The sequence below is a fragment of the Carassius auratus genome, chromosome 7 (genome assembly GCF_003368295.1).
Source record: "Carassius auratus strain Wakin chromosome 7, ASM336829v1, whole genome shotgun sequence".
NCBI classification, from domain to species: domain Eukaryota; kingdom Metazoa; phylum Chordata; class Actinopteri; order Cypriniformes; family Cyprinidae; genus Carassius; species Carassius auratus.
Genome location: NC_039249.1, coordinates 35,344,720 through 35,366,116, shown reverse-complemented (window position 1 = coordinate 35,366,116; position 21,397 = coordinate 35,344,720). Strand labels below are relative to the sequence as shown.

At 37.5% G+C, this 21,397-nt stretch overlaps 1 protein-coding gene across 1 annotated transcript; it reads right to left on the bottom strand.

Moving 5' to 3' along the window:
* Positions 1 to 936: 936 nt before the first annotated feature.
* rell1 (RELT like 1) lies at positions 937 to 20,857 on the bottom strand. The gene is made up of 7 exons (XM_026268693.1): positions 20,481 to 20,857; positions 14,045 to 14,242; positions 11,775 to 11,849; positions 9,653 to 9,704; positions 3,689 to 3,934; positions 2,471 to 2,600; positions 937 to 2,359 (listed from the first exon to the last, which is right to left on the bottom strand). Exons 1-7 carry the CDS (start codon positions 20,596 to 20,598, stop codon positions 2,336 to 2,338), a joined length of 843 nt encoding a protein of 280 aa, XP_026124478.1. The 5' UTR covers positions 20,599 to 20,857; the 3' UTR covers positions 937 to 2,335.
* Between the last annotated feature and the right edge of the window lie 540 nt (positions 20,858 to 21,397).

The following is a 21,397-nucleotide window of genomic DNA, read 5'->3' as shown; positions in this document are numbered from 1 at the left end:
TGTTGAAAACAGTTGAACAAACTGTTTGTGTGGAAACAGATACAATCTTTTGTGATGAGCAGAAAGTTCAAAAGAACAGTATTTGTTTGAACTCGTGTAATATATTTAGTCTAATTTTTATTTGAAAAAAAAAAAACCCTAGTGTATATAAAGCATAGCCAATATAGAAAAGCACAATTTGTGCATTAACTTAAAAACCTAAATTCAGTTTCCTTTAGAGCCAAACATATATACAGAATCTACCTGAATAAATGTGCTGCTGCGTGGCTGAGCGTTCACATCTCTTTAAATTCTGTGTGGGCTTGAGTTAATGATTCACAAATCCCAAAACATATCCAGACTAATAATACTCAACAGCTGGTTAACCATTTATATGCTCCAGACTCATAGCGTTAATGCACATTCTTGTTGCTTAATCATTCTTTCTTCCTAGAAAAGTACATAAATAGCATAAAGTACACAAATAGCCCTTAATTAACTCACAAAAACTATGTATTTAATGCACAAGGTCACACACTTTCCAGCAGGCCATGGGTAAACAGGCAGCAGTCACGGAGAGATGGGAAAGATATGCCTTCAGCGTTACAGAGTTTTGGAAAAGCTACAGACCTGAAGGTCATTAGTGCTGCACCAGTCACCTATTAACAGACTCTTACTGATCTTTAACCTCCGCCCAGCTCTAGAAAACATAATACAGATGCAAGGACCTCTCATGCCTTACTATGGATCAAGGCTCTGTGATTTTATCATGCTGAGAATTTTGAAAGGGCATATAGAAGTTAAAGTTTCTCAAAGCCATTACCTTTGAGCTAAACTGACCTCTGAGCATTCAGTGTAGCAAATGTGCAAGTACATTGTGTGTCCTGATCAGTCTTGTGCTTCAGAATGGAAATGACGTGGCTTGTGGGTAAAGTAGAATCAGAACAACAAGTCCAATGTGTGTTTAATCTTTTTAATGTATAAATTCTGGGTACAAAACTTCCAGTAAAATATAACAGTACATTCCCATTTTTTTTAAACATTTCTATACACCTTTAACATTTCTTTAATTATTTTCGATTTCAGAAATGGCAGTACTTGAAGTGACCATTTCTGTACACATTAAGATTATTATATATAATTATATTTCAGTGTGAATATCTTTACCTAAAATTTGAACAGTAAAGACTTTGGGCAACATTTAAGCTATTCGTTCCAGCACTTGTGCAATGAACTTGACCACTTCTAGACACCTCAAGGTCTTTCTTTAAGGTGTTTGAGCAACAAAAAAAAAAACAAAGGCAAAGAATCAGTGGCACAATAATGACAATATTAATAAAAGTCAAAATACATAAAAAAAAATGTCACCTGTATATTTATTTTGTTAAAATACGCAGAATTATTAAAAGTCCTATATTTCTGTCCTCTTTGCCTATGTGTGGCACTACACCAAGGACACTTTTACTTTTGTGAGGTAATATACATGTTTTATCTATTATATTTGTCTGACATTATAATAATATATGAGCTATATGAGAGTTTCTGAACTGGATGTGGATGCATGCAAGCTATAACGAATCTTGAAACTACGAATATTAATCATTGCTTAAGCGCTGAGTGTTCAACAGACTGATGAATTGATCGCAGTGCTCTGATCAAGACATCAAGCAAACTTCCAGTCGATTAAGGTGCACTAGGTTGATAAATTAATCTATTAAACATGCAATTTGACTGGTTTACAGAAAAATGTTGTCAAAACACAATTTAAGTCATTAAAAAAAAAAAAAAAACTAAGGTGAAAAGTTGCATTTAGTGAAGAGATCAAACCCAGTCCGTTTAAGATGACAAGAAGTTAAGAAAAACGTTTGGTCTAGATTGTAACTAGTCAGAAATTTCATGGCTCTGGTTTTCCGTGTTTATCACAGCTTGCAATAAATAGGAAAAAAAAAAAACTGGAACAAAACTTCCCACTTCCTGGAAGTAGCCCAAAGAGGCACAAGGCGAAAACCTCGGACCATGACGCCAGGTTGGATTAAACATTGACACGTTCATAGTCGTTAACAAGCACAAATGAAGCCATCCGCCACTGATAATGACACAAGGATGTTTGAGAAAGATGTGTTGGCATGGCGACAGGTTAATGTTTATCATGGCTTCTGCTGCCTTTCCACAACTGACGAGTCTCATGACAAAAAGGAGGGTTCACATCCATCATCCTCTTTTCCTCCTCCATTATCACATCTCTCGTCATAGTTTCATGCGTTTCCCCTCTCTTAAGTCCTATTTGGAATTGTGACTTCCAGATTAAAAGTTTTTTAAAATGTCACCTGAGAAGCTGCTGGAGCTCTGTCAGGTGTCACTTTGAGCGGTCTTCTTTTTCCTAAAGACAAACCACATACAAAACAAGGACAAAAACACCAGTTGATAGCTTTACCTGCATTATGAATGAGAGGGGTTATTTATTTTATTTTTTCATACTACAGCCACTCACCTGTGACTTTGGGCCTGTGTTCTGTTCAGGGGGGTCAGCGTTAGCAGGTGAAGGGGGAACACTACCATTGGGCTCGGTGATCAATAACGTCCGCCGGGCCGATTTGGGGTCACACTTTGTCACACGGAATCTAGAGAAAGAAAGAGAGACGTAACAAGAGCACAAAGCTCAAAACCTTAATAATATCCATAATATTATTAAATATTAATATTTATCCCCACATTGATTCATTTCAGTGATTGGGACCATCAAGTGTATCAAAATAAAGCAGATATTAAGCAGACAGTCTGCTAATACACTAGTGACTAGTGACACTAGGTAGTTGGTAAGTATTTGCAAAGTTGGTAGACTGTCGAAAGTAGACTATCAAAACAAGGTGTTACCTTTTAAGTCATTTATTTATTTTTTCGTACATATGGTGCCGGACAACAACTTGCATACTGCATTATTTAAAATATGGATGAAAAATCTTGGTTGTATTATATTCCTTATTGTACACACTATATACATATTATATAATTTAGGCCTAGTAAGGTATTTCCCAGTCATAAATTAAAGTTAAGCCAAAAATGTATTATGGTGGTTTGTCTTGAAGACCTTTAGTAAAAAAGTAGACACTGAAAACACCACGAGGGTCACGCATGATTGAGTACCGTATTTTTCGGACTATAAGTCTCACCTGAGTATAAGTCGCATAAGTCCAAAAATACGTCATGAGGGAAAAAACATATATAAGTCGCACTGGACTATAAGTCGCATTTATTTAGAACCAAGCACCAAGAGAAAACATTACCGTCTCCAGCCGCGAGAGGGCGCTCTATGCTGCTCAGTGCTCCTGTAGTCTACACTGAAACCATAGACGGTAATGGAGACGGTTATGTTTTAACTTGGTTCATTTCTCTCGGTTCATGTCAAATAAATTTTGATAAATAAGTCGCACTTGACTATAAGTTGCAGGACCAGCCAAACTATGAAAAAAAGTGCGACTTATAGTCCGGAAAATACGGTATGTGTAGTACATCCAGACTTTTTAGCAACACCTTCATTCATCTAACCAAAATATTTAAAATTGATATTTAATTCCCAACCCTAACCTCATTGAACCAGCAAGATCTAGTCCAATTCTTTCCCACCAGTCTCGTCTCTTTCGTCTAGATCCTGACTCATACCTCAAATGTAATTCATCATATGTTAAGTGTTTATGTACGTAACACACACCTGCCTACAGACAACACTGTGACTCCTCCTATGTGACTGCGTCTGTCCAGTCTCTTGCTGGATGAGCGTCTCATCAGAGGCCATTTTTTCTGGTTGCAGCGGTTGCAGATGTTCTTCTGTCCTCCGACCCCTCCGATGGTGTGCAGGTGGTTGCAGGTGTGTTTGGCTGCGCTGGGCGGCAACCCTGGCAGTGCAGGGGTCTCTGGGCTGGTGGGTGTGTTCGGTGAGGTGGGTGTCAAAGGGCCACTGTAGGAAATTGAACAGAAAAATAACAGCTTGACTGCATGAAATACCTAGATGACCTAGTTACATATGGCAACATTTGGTATATACAACAGAACACTGCAGTTGGTTCTGTGGCCCCCAATGTGTTTGACTTGACCTACTCCAAGCATACTAATTTCCAACAAATTAACTGAATTTCACTATTGTTCGGACACAGATAGACTAAGCTTAAAGATTTCGTTCACCCAAAAATAAAAATACTGTAATTAATTTTAGCTGAAACACAGCACAATTGGAGCAGTTACTTTAAAAGACAGATCAACTCTCTCCCCTGCTGCTTTATCTGTCCTCTCCTCTCTCCTTCTCTCTCTATTTATTTTGTCCTTTCACTCTGCCAACCAAAAATAAAATAAATAGGCAAATGCAGTGGTCCTTCTCTTATGTCTTCATTACACTGCGGGATGTTGTTCTGCTCTGTGTCTGTATGCGCCTGTGCCTCACTTGAGAAGCAAAGGAAGAGCAGGACAGAGATACTTCAAAGGGACTAAGAGGAACATAAAGGAGAAAGAGACACACATGCAAACCCACTACACAAGAAATTTGTTCAGTGTGTTCTGCAATGGAGCTTTAAATTTGAAATAAATCATTTTGATCACTTACTTTATAAACATTTAATTAAAAAGTCACTTCAAAGCAAGGTTCTGCAGGATGTCCTTGGTCTTATTAGCCCCTGCTGGTAGATTTCATAACTACACCTTCTAGCTGCCAGTGTTAACTACGTCACTAGTGAAACAACATTTTTCAGTATCTTGACAGTAGCCATGCCACTTTTAACAAAGTGTAGCTTTTTCAGTAGCAAGCTATTTTACAAGTAACAATGTAGTGACAAAACGGTACACATCTATGCTTAAAATAATGAATCTTTTGCCAGTTGGGCATTTCATATTCTGAGTCGGTTCTTTTCGAGTAATGTGTTGACGTTAGGCAGATACAGCAATAAAAGGCAGAAAACAGAAATAATGCTGGTCTGGACAGAGTAGCTTTTTCAACACTGCTACCTGCAAAAAGCATCCTTCTCCTTTGATCGTTCATAAATAGCCAAGTATTCTGACAAAATCAATTTTGCAAGCATGTGCACTGACATAAGTTGCAAACTCCACCCCTCCATGCATGAGCTTCATGGATGCCCTGAGCACTCAGTAAGTGTCTAGAGAATGGACAGAACAACATCTCCTCTGCAAAATACCCAATCACCCTTCATTGTGAGCACCTCTCCATCCCTTGAGTTCCTAATCACTCCATCCAGAGCTCCTTTCGTCACAGCGTCCGATTGCTCTAAACCTTTCACCTTCCCTATGCTCTGCCCTTCTTTTCAGTCTCTCTATTTTAGTCTTGTGTTAAAGACAGTAGGAATCAAATTCACTCTGCTCTGCTTATACAGTGTGTCAAGCAGAGTGACCTCATTGTTCAACCCAAATCTGTTATTCACATGAATGCTCAGACCCACTGAAAATCCTACACCACACACACACACACAACGTCAGAGGAGGACATCTGGGGAAAAGGAAGGATTAAAGGAATTCCCCAAAATGTAACGGTTTACTCACATTCATACATTCTTTTTTCCATGGTACAAAAAAAGGGAGACATTTTGTAGAATATGCTGGTTGAGATTTTCCATGTAATAACAATGGATTATTAAAGATCAATAAGGTTTAAAGGGGTCATGACATGAGAAACTGAATTTCCCTTGATTTTGTTTTGACACAGAAGAGGTCTTTGTATGCTTAATACATCCTGCAATTTTCAGAACTTACAATTTCCTCATCAATAATAAAAAAAAAAAAACATCCCTTAGAAAACGGCTCGTTTTGAATCAATGGTACAAGTTGATGTCATCCAGGTCATTTGCATAAACCCCACCTCCAGAGCAAAAAATTTACATAAACCCCACCCACTGGCATTTAGCCACTTTGTAGCTTGACAACTGATTATGCTGAATGCGATGGTCGCATCAAAAGCAAATAGAAATTACAATCACTGCCACTATCTGAAAGCGAACATGCATCTGTTTACTGTATCCAGTGTAGACCAGATACAGTCCACACACGCAAGTCTGACGTCAATATGACAAATGGAGTGAATGAATGCTTTGATGCATTTAAATAGCTCTTTCGCGTCTTTGTACAGATATCAGAAGGCTCCCAGCATATGGAACAAGTGGAAGTTTATTTTTAAGGCATCCCGGATCGTGTCAGAGGACAGTCCGGAGTGCTTTGTTTTGTAAACGGGGCACAGTGTCATGGAGAGTTCCCAAAGAAACATTTGTTGAAAGATCAAGTGGAACTAGATCTGACTGCGGCTTCATCACAAACTGATAGCTAATGATTTCATAATGCTTTGTCTGGAAATGACTCACAATAGCGAAGGGGCATTGATAGTTTTTCCTGTACAATGACGTTAGCCAATCATAACAGTGGCTGATTCCTGACAAGCCTCAAAGGGGTCATATGGCGTTGCTAAAAATAACATTATTTTGTGTATTTGATGTAATGCAATGTGTTTATGTGGTTTAAGGTTAAAAAAACTACAACATTTTCTACATACAGTAATGTACATTATCGTTTCTCCTCTATGCGCCACCTTTTTTAAACTAGTCAATTTTTACAACTCACGTTGGAATGGTAAATCCTTTACATATGAAAACATACTTCCAGACTGGGAGTCAGAAGCACCAGACTGTTCTTGCAAAGTTGTAATGTACTGCACACATCTGAATATTTGTGTCGAACCATTCTGGAACAGTGTTGTAAATACAACTTAACCACTGATTCTAGTTGTGTCCTCTTTTGGAAGTCCAAACAAAGTATTTTTGCTTTCACAATGAAACATAGTGTATCCACGACACGGGGCCAATAGCAACAGCGAGAATAAAAGTTACGGCTTCTTTCTTTGTGTGAACATTTGTGCAACGTTATGCAAATATTTCCACACAGTGATGTAGACATGTGGGGTAGAGGTCTTCACAGTGCACCTGAGACCCGTCGACACCGGACCCGACCCGGGACCCGTACGTGTTCGGGTCTATATTTTAAATCATCAGCCGGGTCCGGGTCGGGTCCGAATCTATTACCTCGGGTCCCGGGTCTGTTTAACATTGTGTGTAATACCCGTGCGATCGCCGATCGGAGTCATCTGACTCGAAGAACATCCGGCTGTGATCAAAGACTGCTTGTGTTTTTTGTAACTTGCAACTTGTAAAATTAGGAAAAGAAAAGAGTGAGCCAAAAAAAAGTGATCTCTCTCTCTCTCTCTTGCTCGCACACTCAGAGTTAATATACAAGTGCACGCACGGTATTAATGCTTGCAGACTTGACACACTCATATTTAATATATTTCAAATCAGCAACACAATCTGAGGTGAACTGTCACATGAATGTTTTCTATTACGCTCAAATTGCGTTGAAGCATTTTAGGTTGATAAAGCTAGCACGCATGTGCAGTCTCAGGCGCATTTCATGTTTCTATGGCAACCAGTGAGGGACACTTGAACTGCCAAACCGCGTTTTACATTTTCTCCCATTTTTATAATATTATAAATGAACCGTTTAATCTTAAAGTTTTAGTGGTTCAGATTCAGACTCGATGCAGAGCAGAGAGCACAGACAGAGATCAGATGATAGTAAATAAATAACGTCAGCGGCCATGGCATTGCACGAACGATCGTTATTATAGTTCAAAAGGGCAAACAGTCTTAAGTTATTAAGCGAATTAACTCGAGTCAGAATGTACATTTGCACAGTAGCATTTGTCTTCCGTCACCGTGACATCAAGTGGACTTCTGAAGCTGAAATAATGAGTGGATTCAGCTTGGACTTGGAATAACGAGATGAAAAACATGGATAACTTTCTTGTCGGAGGATTGTAAATGCATCACAAGCAGTCGGGTACAAGGAAGAGAGACCACAGCTCTTTAAATTAGGTAAGACAAAAAGCTGTATTCTTCGCAACAGGTTTATTTACTTGTAATAGCAATTTAAGGTGGAATATGTGAACGTCGGGTCCAGTCGGGTCTGTGTCTTCCCGGCGGGTTCGGGTCTAGATTTCAAATAATATATGGGTCCGGGTAGACATTTCTCGGATCTACACGGGTCCGGGTCCAGCTTTTGAAATATTAGACGGGTCCGGGTCGGTTCGGTGTAGTACAGGTCTCTGTCGGGTTCGGGCACAAATTTTTGGACCCGTGAAGACCTCTAATGTGGGGGCGTGATAGAGCCAGACGTTTTAGGAGGGTGTGGTTGACTTAACTTTGATAAAGAATATCTCTTTGGATTTGAGACTGTAGTCTTTGCAACTTCACAGATCTTCTTTATGCACCAAGAGCTTGAAACACTCCAAAGAGAAAGCAACATTTTAATCGCATCATATGACCCCTTTAAAAGGACCTGCCTCTTAAAACTCTCTTCCATGTATTTACTTGGTTTTTGGGTATTTATGTGTGTGTGTGTGTGTAAAAAAAAAAAAAAAAAAAAAATCCTTTATTAACATAAGTAAATCTCAAGGAACATATTAAAAAAATTAAATCCATGTCGTGACCCCTTTAAATAAATAAATAAATACATTTTCAGTGAATTGTTTGAATCAAAACGAATCATTCAGGTTCTCTCTTGATCTGGTCCCAACTGTTTTCTTTGGTTAACAGCTGTAACAGTTCAGAAGTTTTAAAATACACATTTAATACCATTTTTATGTTTTATGGTCCTTTTGAAAGCAACCATTACATTTATCTCCTTTTTCCTCCACTGCAGAAATAAACACACAAGTTTGGTATGATATAAGAGTAAATGACAGAAGAATTATTTTAATCTAGTGACTGATGTGCAAGACTGTAAATTACACAAAATGTATGAAAGAAACTGAGTGAAAATATAACATTTCAGGATGAAGAAACATTCACTCAAGTATTCTGAAATGCTACAGGAAAAAGGTGTAGAATAGCTGATATAATAGTATATGAGCAATAAGTTCATAAAAGTGAAGATCCTCTGAAAAGATTAACATCTTAATCTTAATATATATTTTTAGTACCTGATAATTATCTGTCTACTTCTATACATTCATGTCATGATGCTGATAACATATAGCACAATAACATTTATATATATATCTTAAGGCGAGACCAGTGTTCCACCAGACTCATCTTCCATGACCTCTCTGTATATGTGGTTTTCAAAGTCTTCCTGGATCTAATTCTGGCTCGCAGCAGTGTCAGTGATTGATGCTTTTGTGCTTCATGGTGATTTCCTCCACAATGTGTCATATGAGACAGACAGAACCACCTTTCTGCCTCAATGCTCCTCCTCTGCCGTTATTTGAGAAGTGACAGCGCCATCGTGTGTAAGGGACGGGGCACTGATTCACAAAACAGCTACTGAGTTTTAATAAGCTAACAAAACAGTCCTGTTTGTTTTCCCAAGTATGCTAATTTGTTTTTAAAAACGTATTCATATAAAGTGAGAAAATATCTTTATATAATATATACAGCATTTATAGTATTATTTTTAAGTGAGGACACAATAGGCTGCTATTGAAAGAACTTCAACTTAGCTTTTCGTTCTGAATTCATATTGAATTACCAATATAATAGTGCATTTATTATTAGTATTTGCCAGTTCAGGACCATCAGATATCAGATGAAAAACAACAACAACAACAGGAAAGATATATTAAAGGACTTACCCCTCCGATTCTATACTGTCCTGAACCATGGCTTTAAGTGCATCAGAGTTGGCTGGAGAAAAAACAAAAACAAAAAAAGGGAGAGAGAGTTCTTTAATTGACTTCAGCACAGAGAAGAGTCTTCAGCCACAGAAACTAAACCATTTAAGCAAACCGTTTAGTCTTTTGGGTTGCCTTCTATGGGTGGCTTGTGAAAACCAATAAATCCTATTGGAATATGTCCCAAAACACACTACAGAACCACCCCCTCCTCAACACACACACACACGTGCCCCCTCAAAAATAATGAGTGCATGATGCCCCTAATTTATTTGTCAAACAATGAAACATGATGAAACAATTTTAGCTGAAACTGTTGATTACTTTTAGAGATTGCAGTGATACATGACATGATGAAAAATGACTGAATGTATAATACGTAGCTTAAGATCAAATAAAAAATTGTGCCCTCTGAAGTCGCTTTGGTCTAGAACCACCCCACCCCACGAATTGTGCAACCACTGGCAATGAAAGTGACTAGCACTTCACAAACTCTCAGTTCCTTCTGTTTACACAAGAACATCTTATCAATTTTAAAGAAGTTGACTGCTACATAACTTCTTATTTAACACATCTCATAGATATGAAGAAAAACACCTGTTTTCGTGAGAGTGAGGAGTTGGTAGTCATGCAGCTTGACCAAGCAGGGGACATGGTGCAACATAAAAGAGGCCACACAAATGTATAAGACATAAGAAACAGTAGAATCACTTCCTGTTCACAGCATGTGTCATACAGTTCTTATGGGGAAGAAACAGTGGAAAATGCTGCTGGTGGAAAGATTGGGGACTGGGCTCTCGTTCTTCCCACTGGTCGCTCATTTGTGACTTTCTCGGTTGTTCGCACGAGCACATAATTGGGTGAGGGGGACTAATCAATGCATGCTGACAAACTTTCATCATAGTTCATAGTTACATAAATATTCAACTTTCAACCAGTTCTTTCATCATCATCATCATCATTTGTTATTCAAATTGTGAACAGATTCGCATTCTCATTCTTGGTGTCACTCTTTAGAAGAAAAGATTTTTGTCTGTTTTGCTTATATCTATAGGCCTACACTTTGTACTTTTTAAGTCTAAAACAAAAGATGGATTCATTGTTGTTCTTATCTGAAAAGCACAACAATAAAACAGTAGGCTACAACTTGCATAACGTTTATTAACAAAAACTAATCAATGAGGCATGGCACACACCACATGCTGTATTATATTCTGACTAATAAATTACAGAATGTTTAGCAATCACTGAGGAATCAAATAATAAAAATAATAATAATAATAATAATAATAAAGAAAGCCTCCATAGCATTACGTGAGGTAAACAGCAAAGATAACAAGCTTTTCAAAGCAAAAGTTAATAAAAAATAAAATACTTGCTGTCAGTGACAGGACTAGCATGTTATTTATTAATAAAAATGTTTCCCTTACAAGAATACCAACATGTTCATCTTCGCAGGGATATCACTAGACCCTTTTTTGCTAAGGCTCAAGTGAAACACCGCTGTGCAATCATGGTTTGTGTTGTATCAACTGTTTAGAATCACAACTAGTGACTAGATGAATTACTGGTCCAATCACTCACATTGGTTAAAAAAAAAAAAAAAAAAAAAAAAAGGTCTGAAATGTTATTCAGACAGTTTCTCACACTGTGATATTTACAGTACCTACAGTCCAAAACGTGTTCACATGACAGCGATGAAGCAGCCACGTATGCAATAAAGATGCAAATATGGGAAGCTTTTTGAAAGGAAGCTAGAAACGCTCCTGATGCACTTCAGGAAGATTCTTTGGTCGCTCAAAGCAGCCGAATATGTTTGAATAAACCTGGGGACAGTCTGTAACTAATAGGAGAACACGATGAGGTCAGCTGAGGATTGTTCATGTTCAGTCACAATCAATTCTGCATTACAATCAATGTGACTGACTGCTTACAACATCTCATATTTCCCCACAGTCCATTACAAACCAACAAAGACATGTCATCAGTTCTGAGAGGCTTCTGTCAAACTGCTCATATGACCTTTAAGTGTAATGATATGTAAATCTAGTGATCTTTAAATCAACAAGTTCATTGAGCTTACCTTCATTTTTCATGATGTAGTGAACAATTTGGCCCACCGTGTCAGTGTTGCCTTCACTGAAGGTGTCGTTCAGATCTGACAGAGAGAGAAAGAGATGTGTTGGATTAAAAATAGAAGAGCTACTGAATATTGGCCAACTTGCTTTTGTTATACAAACTAAATTAAGTGAAAATGGAATTGAAAGTGACATCTTTTTAAAAAACAAAAACTCTGTTCAGTGTTTTGTGTCATACAAACAGAACTGAGGTACAAAACATCCAGAAAAGTGTGTCGGGTTAACAGCCTTTGTCTCAAACTGTCATCAATGTTATTAGTCTTTGTCATTTTATGACACTCAATACGCAGTTGGTATGAAATGATGTATTTGCTGACAGTTGAACTAAAACGACTTACTTATGATAGCAGAAAACACTAACATTTACAATACGAACAATAACTATGGTCTGTTGGCATCAGTGAAAGGTCTCATAAAGGCATCTGGAAATGGAAAGGAATTTCTCAAAATCTTCAGCTCAGAGGGAGCCGCTTACAGAAAACACACACACACACACACACACTCATACACCACCCATGTCCTTCCTGAAGGAAAGGACAGACTTCCTGTGTTGGATTTGCTCTCATATACAATTTATGACTGCTTATTATTTCTTTTTCTTTTTTTAGTTGGTTTATTGCATGTTTTAATCCCCATCTAAATAATTTCCATACACAATGTCAAAATGTCTACAGTCTAGGTTTACCAACAATAAACCAGATATTACTTATTTTCAGAATTGACTCGCCCAAAGTGTTTTTTATTGTTAACTAAATCTAAAAAATAAAATAAGCTTAAGCTAAAGTACTACATTACTCAAATTTAAACTGAAATACAAATGTACAGAAATAGTAAAAAAAAAAAAAAAAAAAAAAAAAAAGCAAATTAAAATACCAAAACTACAATTAAATCAAAGAAGTAATAAATATTATAATGAAACAGAATGATACTAAAATAACACTGCTCGTGCAGAATAAATGCATTTGGATATTGAGAGGAACGTATATGGTGTGCTCAAATCACATGGAATGGGATATGGGTGGATCCAAAGATTTGAAGACAAAGAAAAAGAGGAGGAGAGTGAAAGAAAAAGAGGTAGGGTTGTGCCAGGTTAAACAAGTCCACACACACTTAAGTTTCCTAGTGAACAATCCTAGAAAAGCATACAACCCAAAACAGAGACTTGCATTTGAAAAAAAGTACATAAAAAATGTGAAAAGAGAAGAAGAGAAAACCATTTTCTGGAGCTAAAACTTTCTTAGACGCAACAATAGCAGCAGTACACCGAAAAACAAATATACGGTTTTAAACGACGCAAAGATAAAAATAGTTACAAACAGTAATGCGCAAGCAAGACGAACGCTGAGAACAATTTCATTCGCTCTGCTGTGACCAGCCCAGATCTTAACCACAAGGTGTGTCAAGTTGAATTTCTCTTCCTATAGCTGATAAAACTGTAACTTTATTCTTTAGCATATGTGATGTGTCTTTGGCTGGGCCATATATGCTAGAGCCAACTCCCAAAAACTCCCTAAGATGCTGATAGGAAGGATGAGGACTCATTAGTAGAGCACAATGAGTTTCTGTTCTCCAATCTAAAAATGATGACACTAAAACGGATCATGTAAATACTCAAGATACAATCACAGACGTGTCAAAATACCAAGAAGATGAGCAACTTTACTGAGATTAAGTAAGACAAGCACGTTAGAAGAGACTTTTCTACATTTCTGACATTTCTTCACCTATCTTCTTAAAGAATGTCTGAAAACAAGGAAAACTAAACTGCTTCCAAGTGGGCTGAATATAAATCTCAGCTCAAATCGGCTATCCCACAAGCACTTGAAACACCATGAGGTCACGCATCCACTTTTAACCTCCGGTGGTCCTTCAACTGATTGCTAAGAGGAAAGTGGTTTAAAATATTTACTTCTTAAGTCTTTCTTTTCATTTAAATCCACTGCTTTACACCAAACAGTTCAGACCATTTCCATATGCATTACAAACCATTAAACTTCAGGAAACACTGAAGAACCAATTAATAAAAAAATAAACAGCTCCAGTGGCCATTTTAAGATCCTTATCAAAAGATCTCCTTCCCAAATTGTATTGTCTACATAAAAAAATAAAAATAATAAAAACAATCACAGGAATTATATGATGAATGCCATTCATCTGGGAGGAAGTTTGACCTTCTTCAGCAGTTTCAAGAAACATGCAATCAAATCACTCCCACCTCCTTTCTCTGGATCCTTCTCTTCATCCTCCTCTTTCTCCAGGTCCTCCTCTTCCTCTGCCTCAGTTGTACAGCGGTAGCCCTTCCTCTTCAGGATGTGGCAGATCAGGACTCCCAGAAGCCCCAGCAGGAAGAAGAAAGGCACCAGAACAAAGGCAATATTATCTAGGTTACCCGAGTTCCCATCAGCCTTGCCATCTAAAGAGAGAAGACATTAATCAATACGTTACAAACTGATAGAATGATTATCTGATTAAACACCTGACTTTGTTTTTATATCTGTTAGACTCTTTAAAGTCAGTATACTTCTTACAAATTAACTTTCATTAGTTATACACACTAAAAATGTCCATACATACTTTCCCTCCTCTGGAAAAATGGACCAAAAACTGACTGAAGACTCATCTTGATCTCAGGGGTGTATAAAAATTATGAAATTGTGGCAACTAGCAACAATGAAAATATCCATCCCTCCTTGTCTCTGGCTGCATTCAAAATCACATACTTCCCTACTATATAGTAGTAACTGAAAAAACATGGTGTTTCATTCACTAAACACATACACACTAATTTGAAACCTGCATACAGACGGTTTCACTAAAACATTTGTACTAAAATGTATACTGTATTTAATAAAAATTTAAAAAATAATAATAATAATAATAGCAGTTTATTTATATAGCACATTTCACATGATGGTAATTGAAGGTGCTTTACATATAAAATCATTTTAATAAATCATATAAATATAGCCTAATCACAACAATAATAAAAGAATGTAAAATATTTAAAATTATTTAGTTAAAATGAAGAGTAAAAAATGATACACAAAATAAAAGAAAAAACTATTAAAAAATATAAATTTTTTTGATGCTGATAATGTTTTCAGAAACAAACACACACACACACACACAGCCTACACAATGCATTTGTTTAGCACTAAAGTGTTCTTATTGTGTGAGATTCTTTGCAGAATCATATGCAATGTTTTTCTTTAAATGATTCCACTGTTAATAACAATTCCAAACAAAAAAAAATACTTTTTTTTTTTTTATAATGCAGGCTTATATCTAAAAGGCAGATACCACCCACTAGCCACCTTGTAGTTCATGGCAGGTTTGAGCTTTAACTTAGCAGTTATTGTTAAAAATCAATTCTAAAGTGAAAATTAAAAGCATTTTACAGTCGTTACAAAATGGAAAATCCACTTGATAACAAGGAAGAAAACTGAGTCAAGTCACTGGAATGTTCAAGTAAATGTTATGCACTACTTCGAAAAACCCTAAATGAACTAGCCGACCTTACTAATCGACAATTTAGCTGATATATATTTAGATCAACTTATAACTTCATTATGATAATATACTTTGAAACTTTAGCCACAGAAGAGGGCTAAAAGCAGAGTTAGCGGTGCTTATTCAATAAGTGCTGAGAGTGGCTAGTGTCTGCACAGACAGAGAAACGCATTACACAGCTCAAAATGAGACAGGCCAAGTGTTTGGCCCGTCAGATGCATCGAGAATGACAGAAAGGGCAAGACTGAGTGAAAGCGAGGGCTGCGGAGGGAAAGAATGACCTCGGAGAACAGCACAGAGGACAGACACTGGCATGGTACCCTGCAGTGAATGACTCAGGGGATGCAGTAATGCCTGTAAATTTCCGCTACAGTTACAATCTCTCATTTCATCACTCTATATCGTTCACTCTTAACCCTTTATGTACTTTAGTAATAGCATGGTATTTTGTTATATTCCACAATACTAAATCATTTCCATGCACCAACTAGGAATGCACATGTTTCTGCAGGGTTCTTAAATGACACACCACACCAAAATTACAATGACACCATGTGGAAAAAAAAACACACTGAGCACCCTAGCAATCATATATATAAACACTCTGGCTACTACCTACGTTACATTTAGAATCATATTACCCAATTTCTTCACAGAATTCCTGTCACAAAAGATCACATCAGCTTCTGAAACTAGCAAAGATGTACAGTAGGCAGAGTCTGGGGAAAACTGTTTGTTTCTTTCTCAGAAGTTTTTGAGTGGACTACCATAAGTGAAAGCCAAAGGCTGACACGTCTTCATGGAGCCCACTCAAAATTCATTTACCTTCTCAAAACAATTCCCTCAGATTCTGAGGATCCATCAACAGGTTTTCCCTGTCTTTCCCTTTATAAATGTATAAATGCAGCAAACAAATACGCACACTTCATCTGTCTTTCAACCAACAATCTCTTATGAGTAAAAAAAACAACAACAATCGAACATCAAATGGAGAACTCTTTGTTTAAACATGTCTTGACAACACAAGAGGTCAAAGGGATATCCTGTCTGTGAACAAACTGTTTATTAGGCCTTCCTGCTCGATCTCTGGGCTCTGGTATTGAACTCTGACCCCAACAAGTTATGCACCAAGCACACATGCAGAGCAGACAAAGAGTCAATTGTGATGTCTGTTACTGCATGTGTTCATATCACATGCACTGATGCTTTGACTTTTACAAAACACGAAAACCCAGAACACAGTGTACTAAGGGACGTAGACTAGTAATCGATTAAATGATTTGAGCCTTTGTCTTATGAAGGCGTCAATAAATACAATCATCTGAATTCCACCATTACAACAGAATATACTGGGTGGAGCTGTGGATACGCCTCATATGCATAGGTGATGAGACGTGTGCTTGTAGGCACAAATGTGGCAATATTATGATTCTTATCAATAGGTTCGGTTCTTATTACAGTTACACAACCCAATGGATAATGATCTATGTTAAAAGTAAAAAGAAAATTCAAGGCACTAGGAGAACCTCTTTTTCAGAGCACATCTTCTCCACAGCAGGCCCCGTTTTTAACTGGAATGACACAAAGGAATGATATTGTTGGAATTGCTTTCAGAACTAAATTATCCTGCTGAAAAATGATGTAACAATAGATTGTATAAAAACATGGACATAGTGTCCGTGACATCACCCATAGGTTCCTGAAGAGTGTTTCTGAAGCTTAAAGTGGGCAGAGCGGGCCATCACCATTTTGGCAGTGCACCACTCCCAGAAAATCGAAAATGGACAAAGATGCGGGAGCTAGATGCTGAAAACCACACCCACCTACCTCAAAGGTGGTGACAGACGCGGCAATCCACCTGTCACTCAAGTGGCCACGCCCTTAATTATGCAGAACTTTAAGGCTTAATATAATTTAAACTGACATGTTATTTAAAAAAAAGTGTTTTTATACTAAACATTAACATTATTTCTTCATGACAGCAAAGTTAGACATATAGACAAAAAACACTTTTTGTACCAGGCTGTGAACACCTTTTTTTTCTGCTGTAAAGTTTAAAGGGCATTTTAACATGGAGAGTCTATGGGACTGACTCCCTTTTGGAGCCAACCTTTAGTGGTCCGTCGATGAACTGCCGTTTTAGTCACTTTCGAGGTTGGTTTTCACGACCAGACCGGAAGGTTGTCACTTGGATAAAATATTAACAGCCAATTAGAATCCACCAACTATAAGGAGCTTGAGCATTTAGAGCGGTAGACCTTACTGAAGCGCATGCTTTTAATAAATGGAATGTTATGGTGGATTTGTGTGGGTGCTAATATAGTTAACGGCAAAAAGTTATTGTTCCTGGTGTGAAGAGTTTACATCAACATTTTTTAATAAAATGAAATGATAAACATTTGAAAGCCTTTATATTTACAGAACTAAAATTTTAAAGCAAGTGTCTTGTGTAAACTTTGTTTAAACTACTTGATTCATATGGATTTCTTTTGCATTGTCTTGATAAAGTTTTTAAGCACCAAAGTTTAGGATCTATGTCTAGCAAAAGGACAAATCATGAATGCGTAGGAAATTACCAGTCATCTTGATGAACTGGCTCGACGCCAGAGCAGTTCTGATCAGACAGGATTACTAGCAAGACGGGGATCTGATGTGACTCACATGCACATGAACAATAAACACTTCTAGCTACGTAGTGCAGTTACCGCCCACTTTGACAACCAGGCCTAGCAACCAAATGAAAGAGAATCTCAGTTATCTTGGGTTACAACAGGTGCAGTCATAAAAATGGACTTGATTCACTCAAGGAAACTAAATGGATGGTGTTCAGTCTAAATAAGAGTAATCTGTGCAATGTATAGGCAGGCATTCCAGCTGAACACTTCTCTTTTTCCATTCCACTTGCTGAACTCAACACTAAAAGGGAACGCAAAACATGATGACATCTGAGCAAACAGCAAAATTATGTAAATGAAAGATTTCAGACTGGTAGTTTTCCAATTAGACATCCAAAGAGCTTCTTTCTAGCCCCATGTGACTGTTGTTTATTTGTAACATCATAATCCAGGGATGTTGCCCTTTTAGACAGCAGCTGCTGCTTGTGACGCTCCAGTCATAAATATAGGCGTGCTGAGAAATTTGATATGGTTTCTATTGTATTTGATCCAAACAGCTTGAAAAAAATAAAAAATAAAAATGGAAGGAAAACAAACTGCATACCACACTCCTGGCTCTAGAATTTTGCAATTTAGATCAGCAATCAGAATGCAAGTTAGAACAACGTTGACAACACATGCATTAGGATAGTGTGTGCATTAACAGAAACTGTTTTATCGTCTGAAAGACCTCTTTGGTAACACAATTGACCTATCGGTAAGCCCCTTCCCTCAAACTCAGACATCTTTAGGTTTCAGCGCCATAGAGAATCCCTGGAAGATCCAAAGCTCACATCGGTTTGATGGTGTTTGCTACAAAAATAGAGAAATTATGTGCCTGGAAATTATGTTATGTACCCTTTAAACCTTTAATTAAACCCATTTAATTAACTTTTGTTCTTTTCTATAATATTTAGCCTCAAATGTCAAATATACATTGGATTGGTTTCTTTAACTATAATAAAAAAAATATGAATGGTATTATAATGTTATACAAAAACTTAAACAATGGAAAAACCCTTAAGATAACATGTAGAAAGTAAAACAAAACATCTTAAGCATGCAGAATAACATAAGTGGACTTTGAACAATTAATTGCCAACTTGAACGTAAGTGTGGCATCCATAATTGTAATAGCGATTAGAAATTAGATTAATTGTACAGCCCTATTTTTTTAGTGAAGGGAAATACCTCTGTTCTGTTATGTTAGACATTTGAAAGAGTTTCTGTAATGTTGAAGCTTTTGTGGTAACCATTGTGCTGAAGAGTAGACCACATTAAGGTCAACACTACACTGATGCTACAGGCCAAGATTTTGCTAATGCCAGTACAAGAATCAGATTACTTGTTCATTAAATATACATGCTCAATGAGTTACACTATTCATATGCTACTATAGCTGTGGATCTGAACTGAAAAGGAACATGTAAATCGGTTGCAGGCCATTTTTATTAGTTTATTTTGCGTAATCGACTTATTAATTTAAATAATTAAAATAATTATTCTAACTCAGTGTAACTTAATTGTTGGTTAAACATTTTTCATTAGAAGTTCTCAGAAAAGAAAAATACGCAAACTGTCACGTTTATTATTATTTGATTTATTTGATTTATTTTTAGAGTGTAGACGAACTGGAAACATGCAGCGACCGTTAGTGTGAACGTGGCCTCTCGAGGAATTTAAAAAAAAATCTTTATGGAAAAGAAGAAAAAAAAAAATTCGGGAACCAAGACCAATGTTTGGGCTCTTTATAGTGAAGAAAATACTGGAGTGGAAATGGAGCGGAGTGACACTGAACGCTTTGAGTCAGGAGTCTCTATCGATCCGCTCCACACTCTGTTCCAGTCCAGCTTTTCAGTTTCTGTAGCTTGGTGACGCAAAAAGTTAGATGTTTTGGCTTCTCTCGGAATCGGAAATCTTTTCACGAGCACAGAAGAAACAAATACTAACTGGCCAAATGCAAGTCACTCCATATTAACAACAACTTCTATATAAATACAGCGTTAACAGAACTGCTGTAGGCTTGTTAACAGAACTGATGTAGGCTTGTTTGCGTGATCCTATGCGTAAATAATGGTCTCATCGAAATGACAACGAACTTAATTAAAACAGAACTCAATCAAATCTCCGGATGAATTAACAACCTGAGCAATGCAATTTCTAAACAATGTTGAGCTATAACTGATGAGAGTTCCAGGGAACGCTATGTAGGAGTCGGTGCATCTGTTCTCACGACCATGGACTAACAAGTCCCCAAATATCGATCCTCGACACACGGCAGCATCAACGCCTGCACGGGTCCCACTCCCAGCGCATCTGATTGACAAACCGCACCTTGCACAACCCCTGCATTCACCCAGGTGCGCAAAAAACACACTGATATGATACAGGCGGGCATGGATGCCTGGTCATTTTATCGGAGAAGGTCTTGATCAATTAGTCAGCCCTTGCATGTGTCTTAATACGCGTGTATGTAACGTTACTTACTCGGCGTGATGTTGGAGCCATTTCCCATCGCCCCAGCCTGATGACTGTCGACCATCGTCCACGGATGATCACGGAGTGTTGTGTTAAAAGACTCGTGAGCTTTGAGCTGTGCCTGCATTCACAGCTACTGTTTCCTCATTCTTATCACTGCTCTGAGGAACATCCCACTCTTAAAGTTGTAAACCCGTACTTTACAGCGTATCACCGCACGGTCAAGACCGACTCGGATTCAAAAGCAGAAAAATCCTCAGGACAAAAAGCGTTTGTAAAGATACATGTATGTTTAAAATTGTCCTGTATTTATTGTGAGTTTGCATGAATGCACACAGCGCGTCTCCAGTCCTGCAAGGGGCGGCAACACTTCTACATGTGTACAAGATGCAAGAAAAACAGTGGATAAGAGAACCCGGAAATGGGAAAAGGGCGGAGTCAGGGGGAAAAAAACTATGGGAAGACCATAGACAGGGCAACAGAACAGATCTCAGCTTCTAACCTGAATCCAATGAGGTCGCTGTATCCAGTTCTTTTGCTGTCTATGCTTCTAACCCAAGTCCTACCCCTTACAACAATGCAAAAACGTACATTTATGCTGTATTGATGTGCGCATGCACAGCAGCAGACGAATCCGTGTTCCATCTAGCCTTTAACCCTTCTTAGTCAGAGCAAAATAGCGCACAGAGATAAGATGTTGTGATTTCGTGTGGCAAACGCTGCATTTCAAAATGTAACCTATTTTTGCAAGAAATGGAAATCACAAAAATCACAAATAATGCCACTGAACAAAACATATTTATGGACCTTGTATTTACTTGGACAATTTTTTATTATTTTCATAACTTATATGTTAATGCTGTATTTAAAAAAATAATCTGTACTTATTTACGTTATTTACGTCTGCAACTTTCATAGGGTTAAAA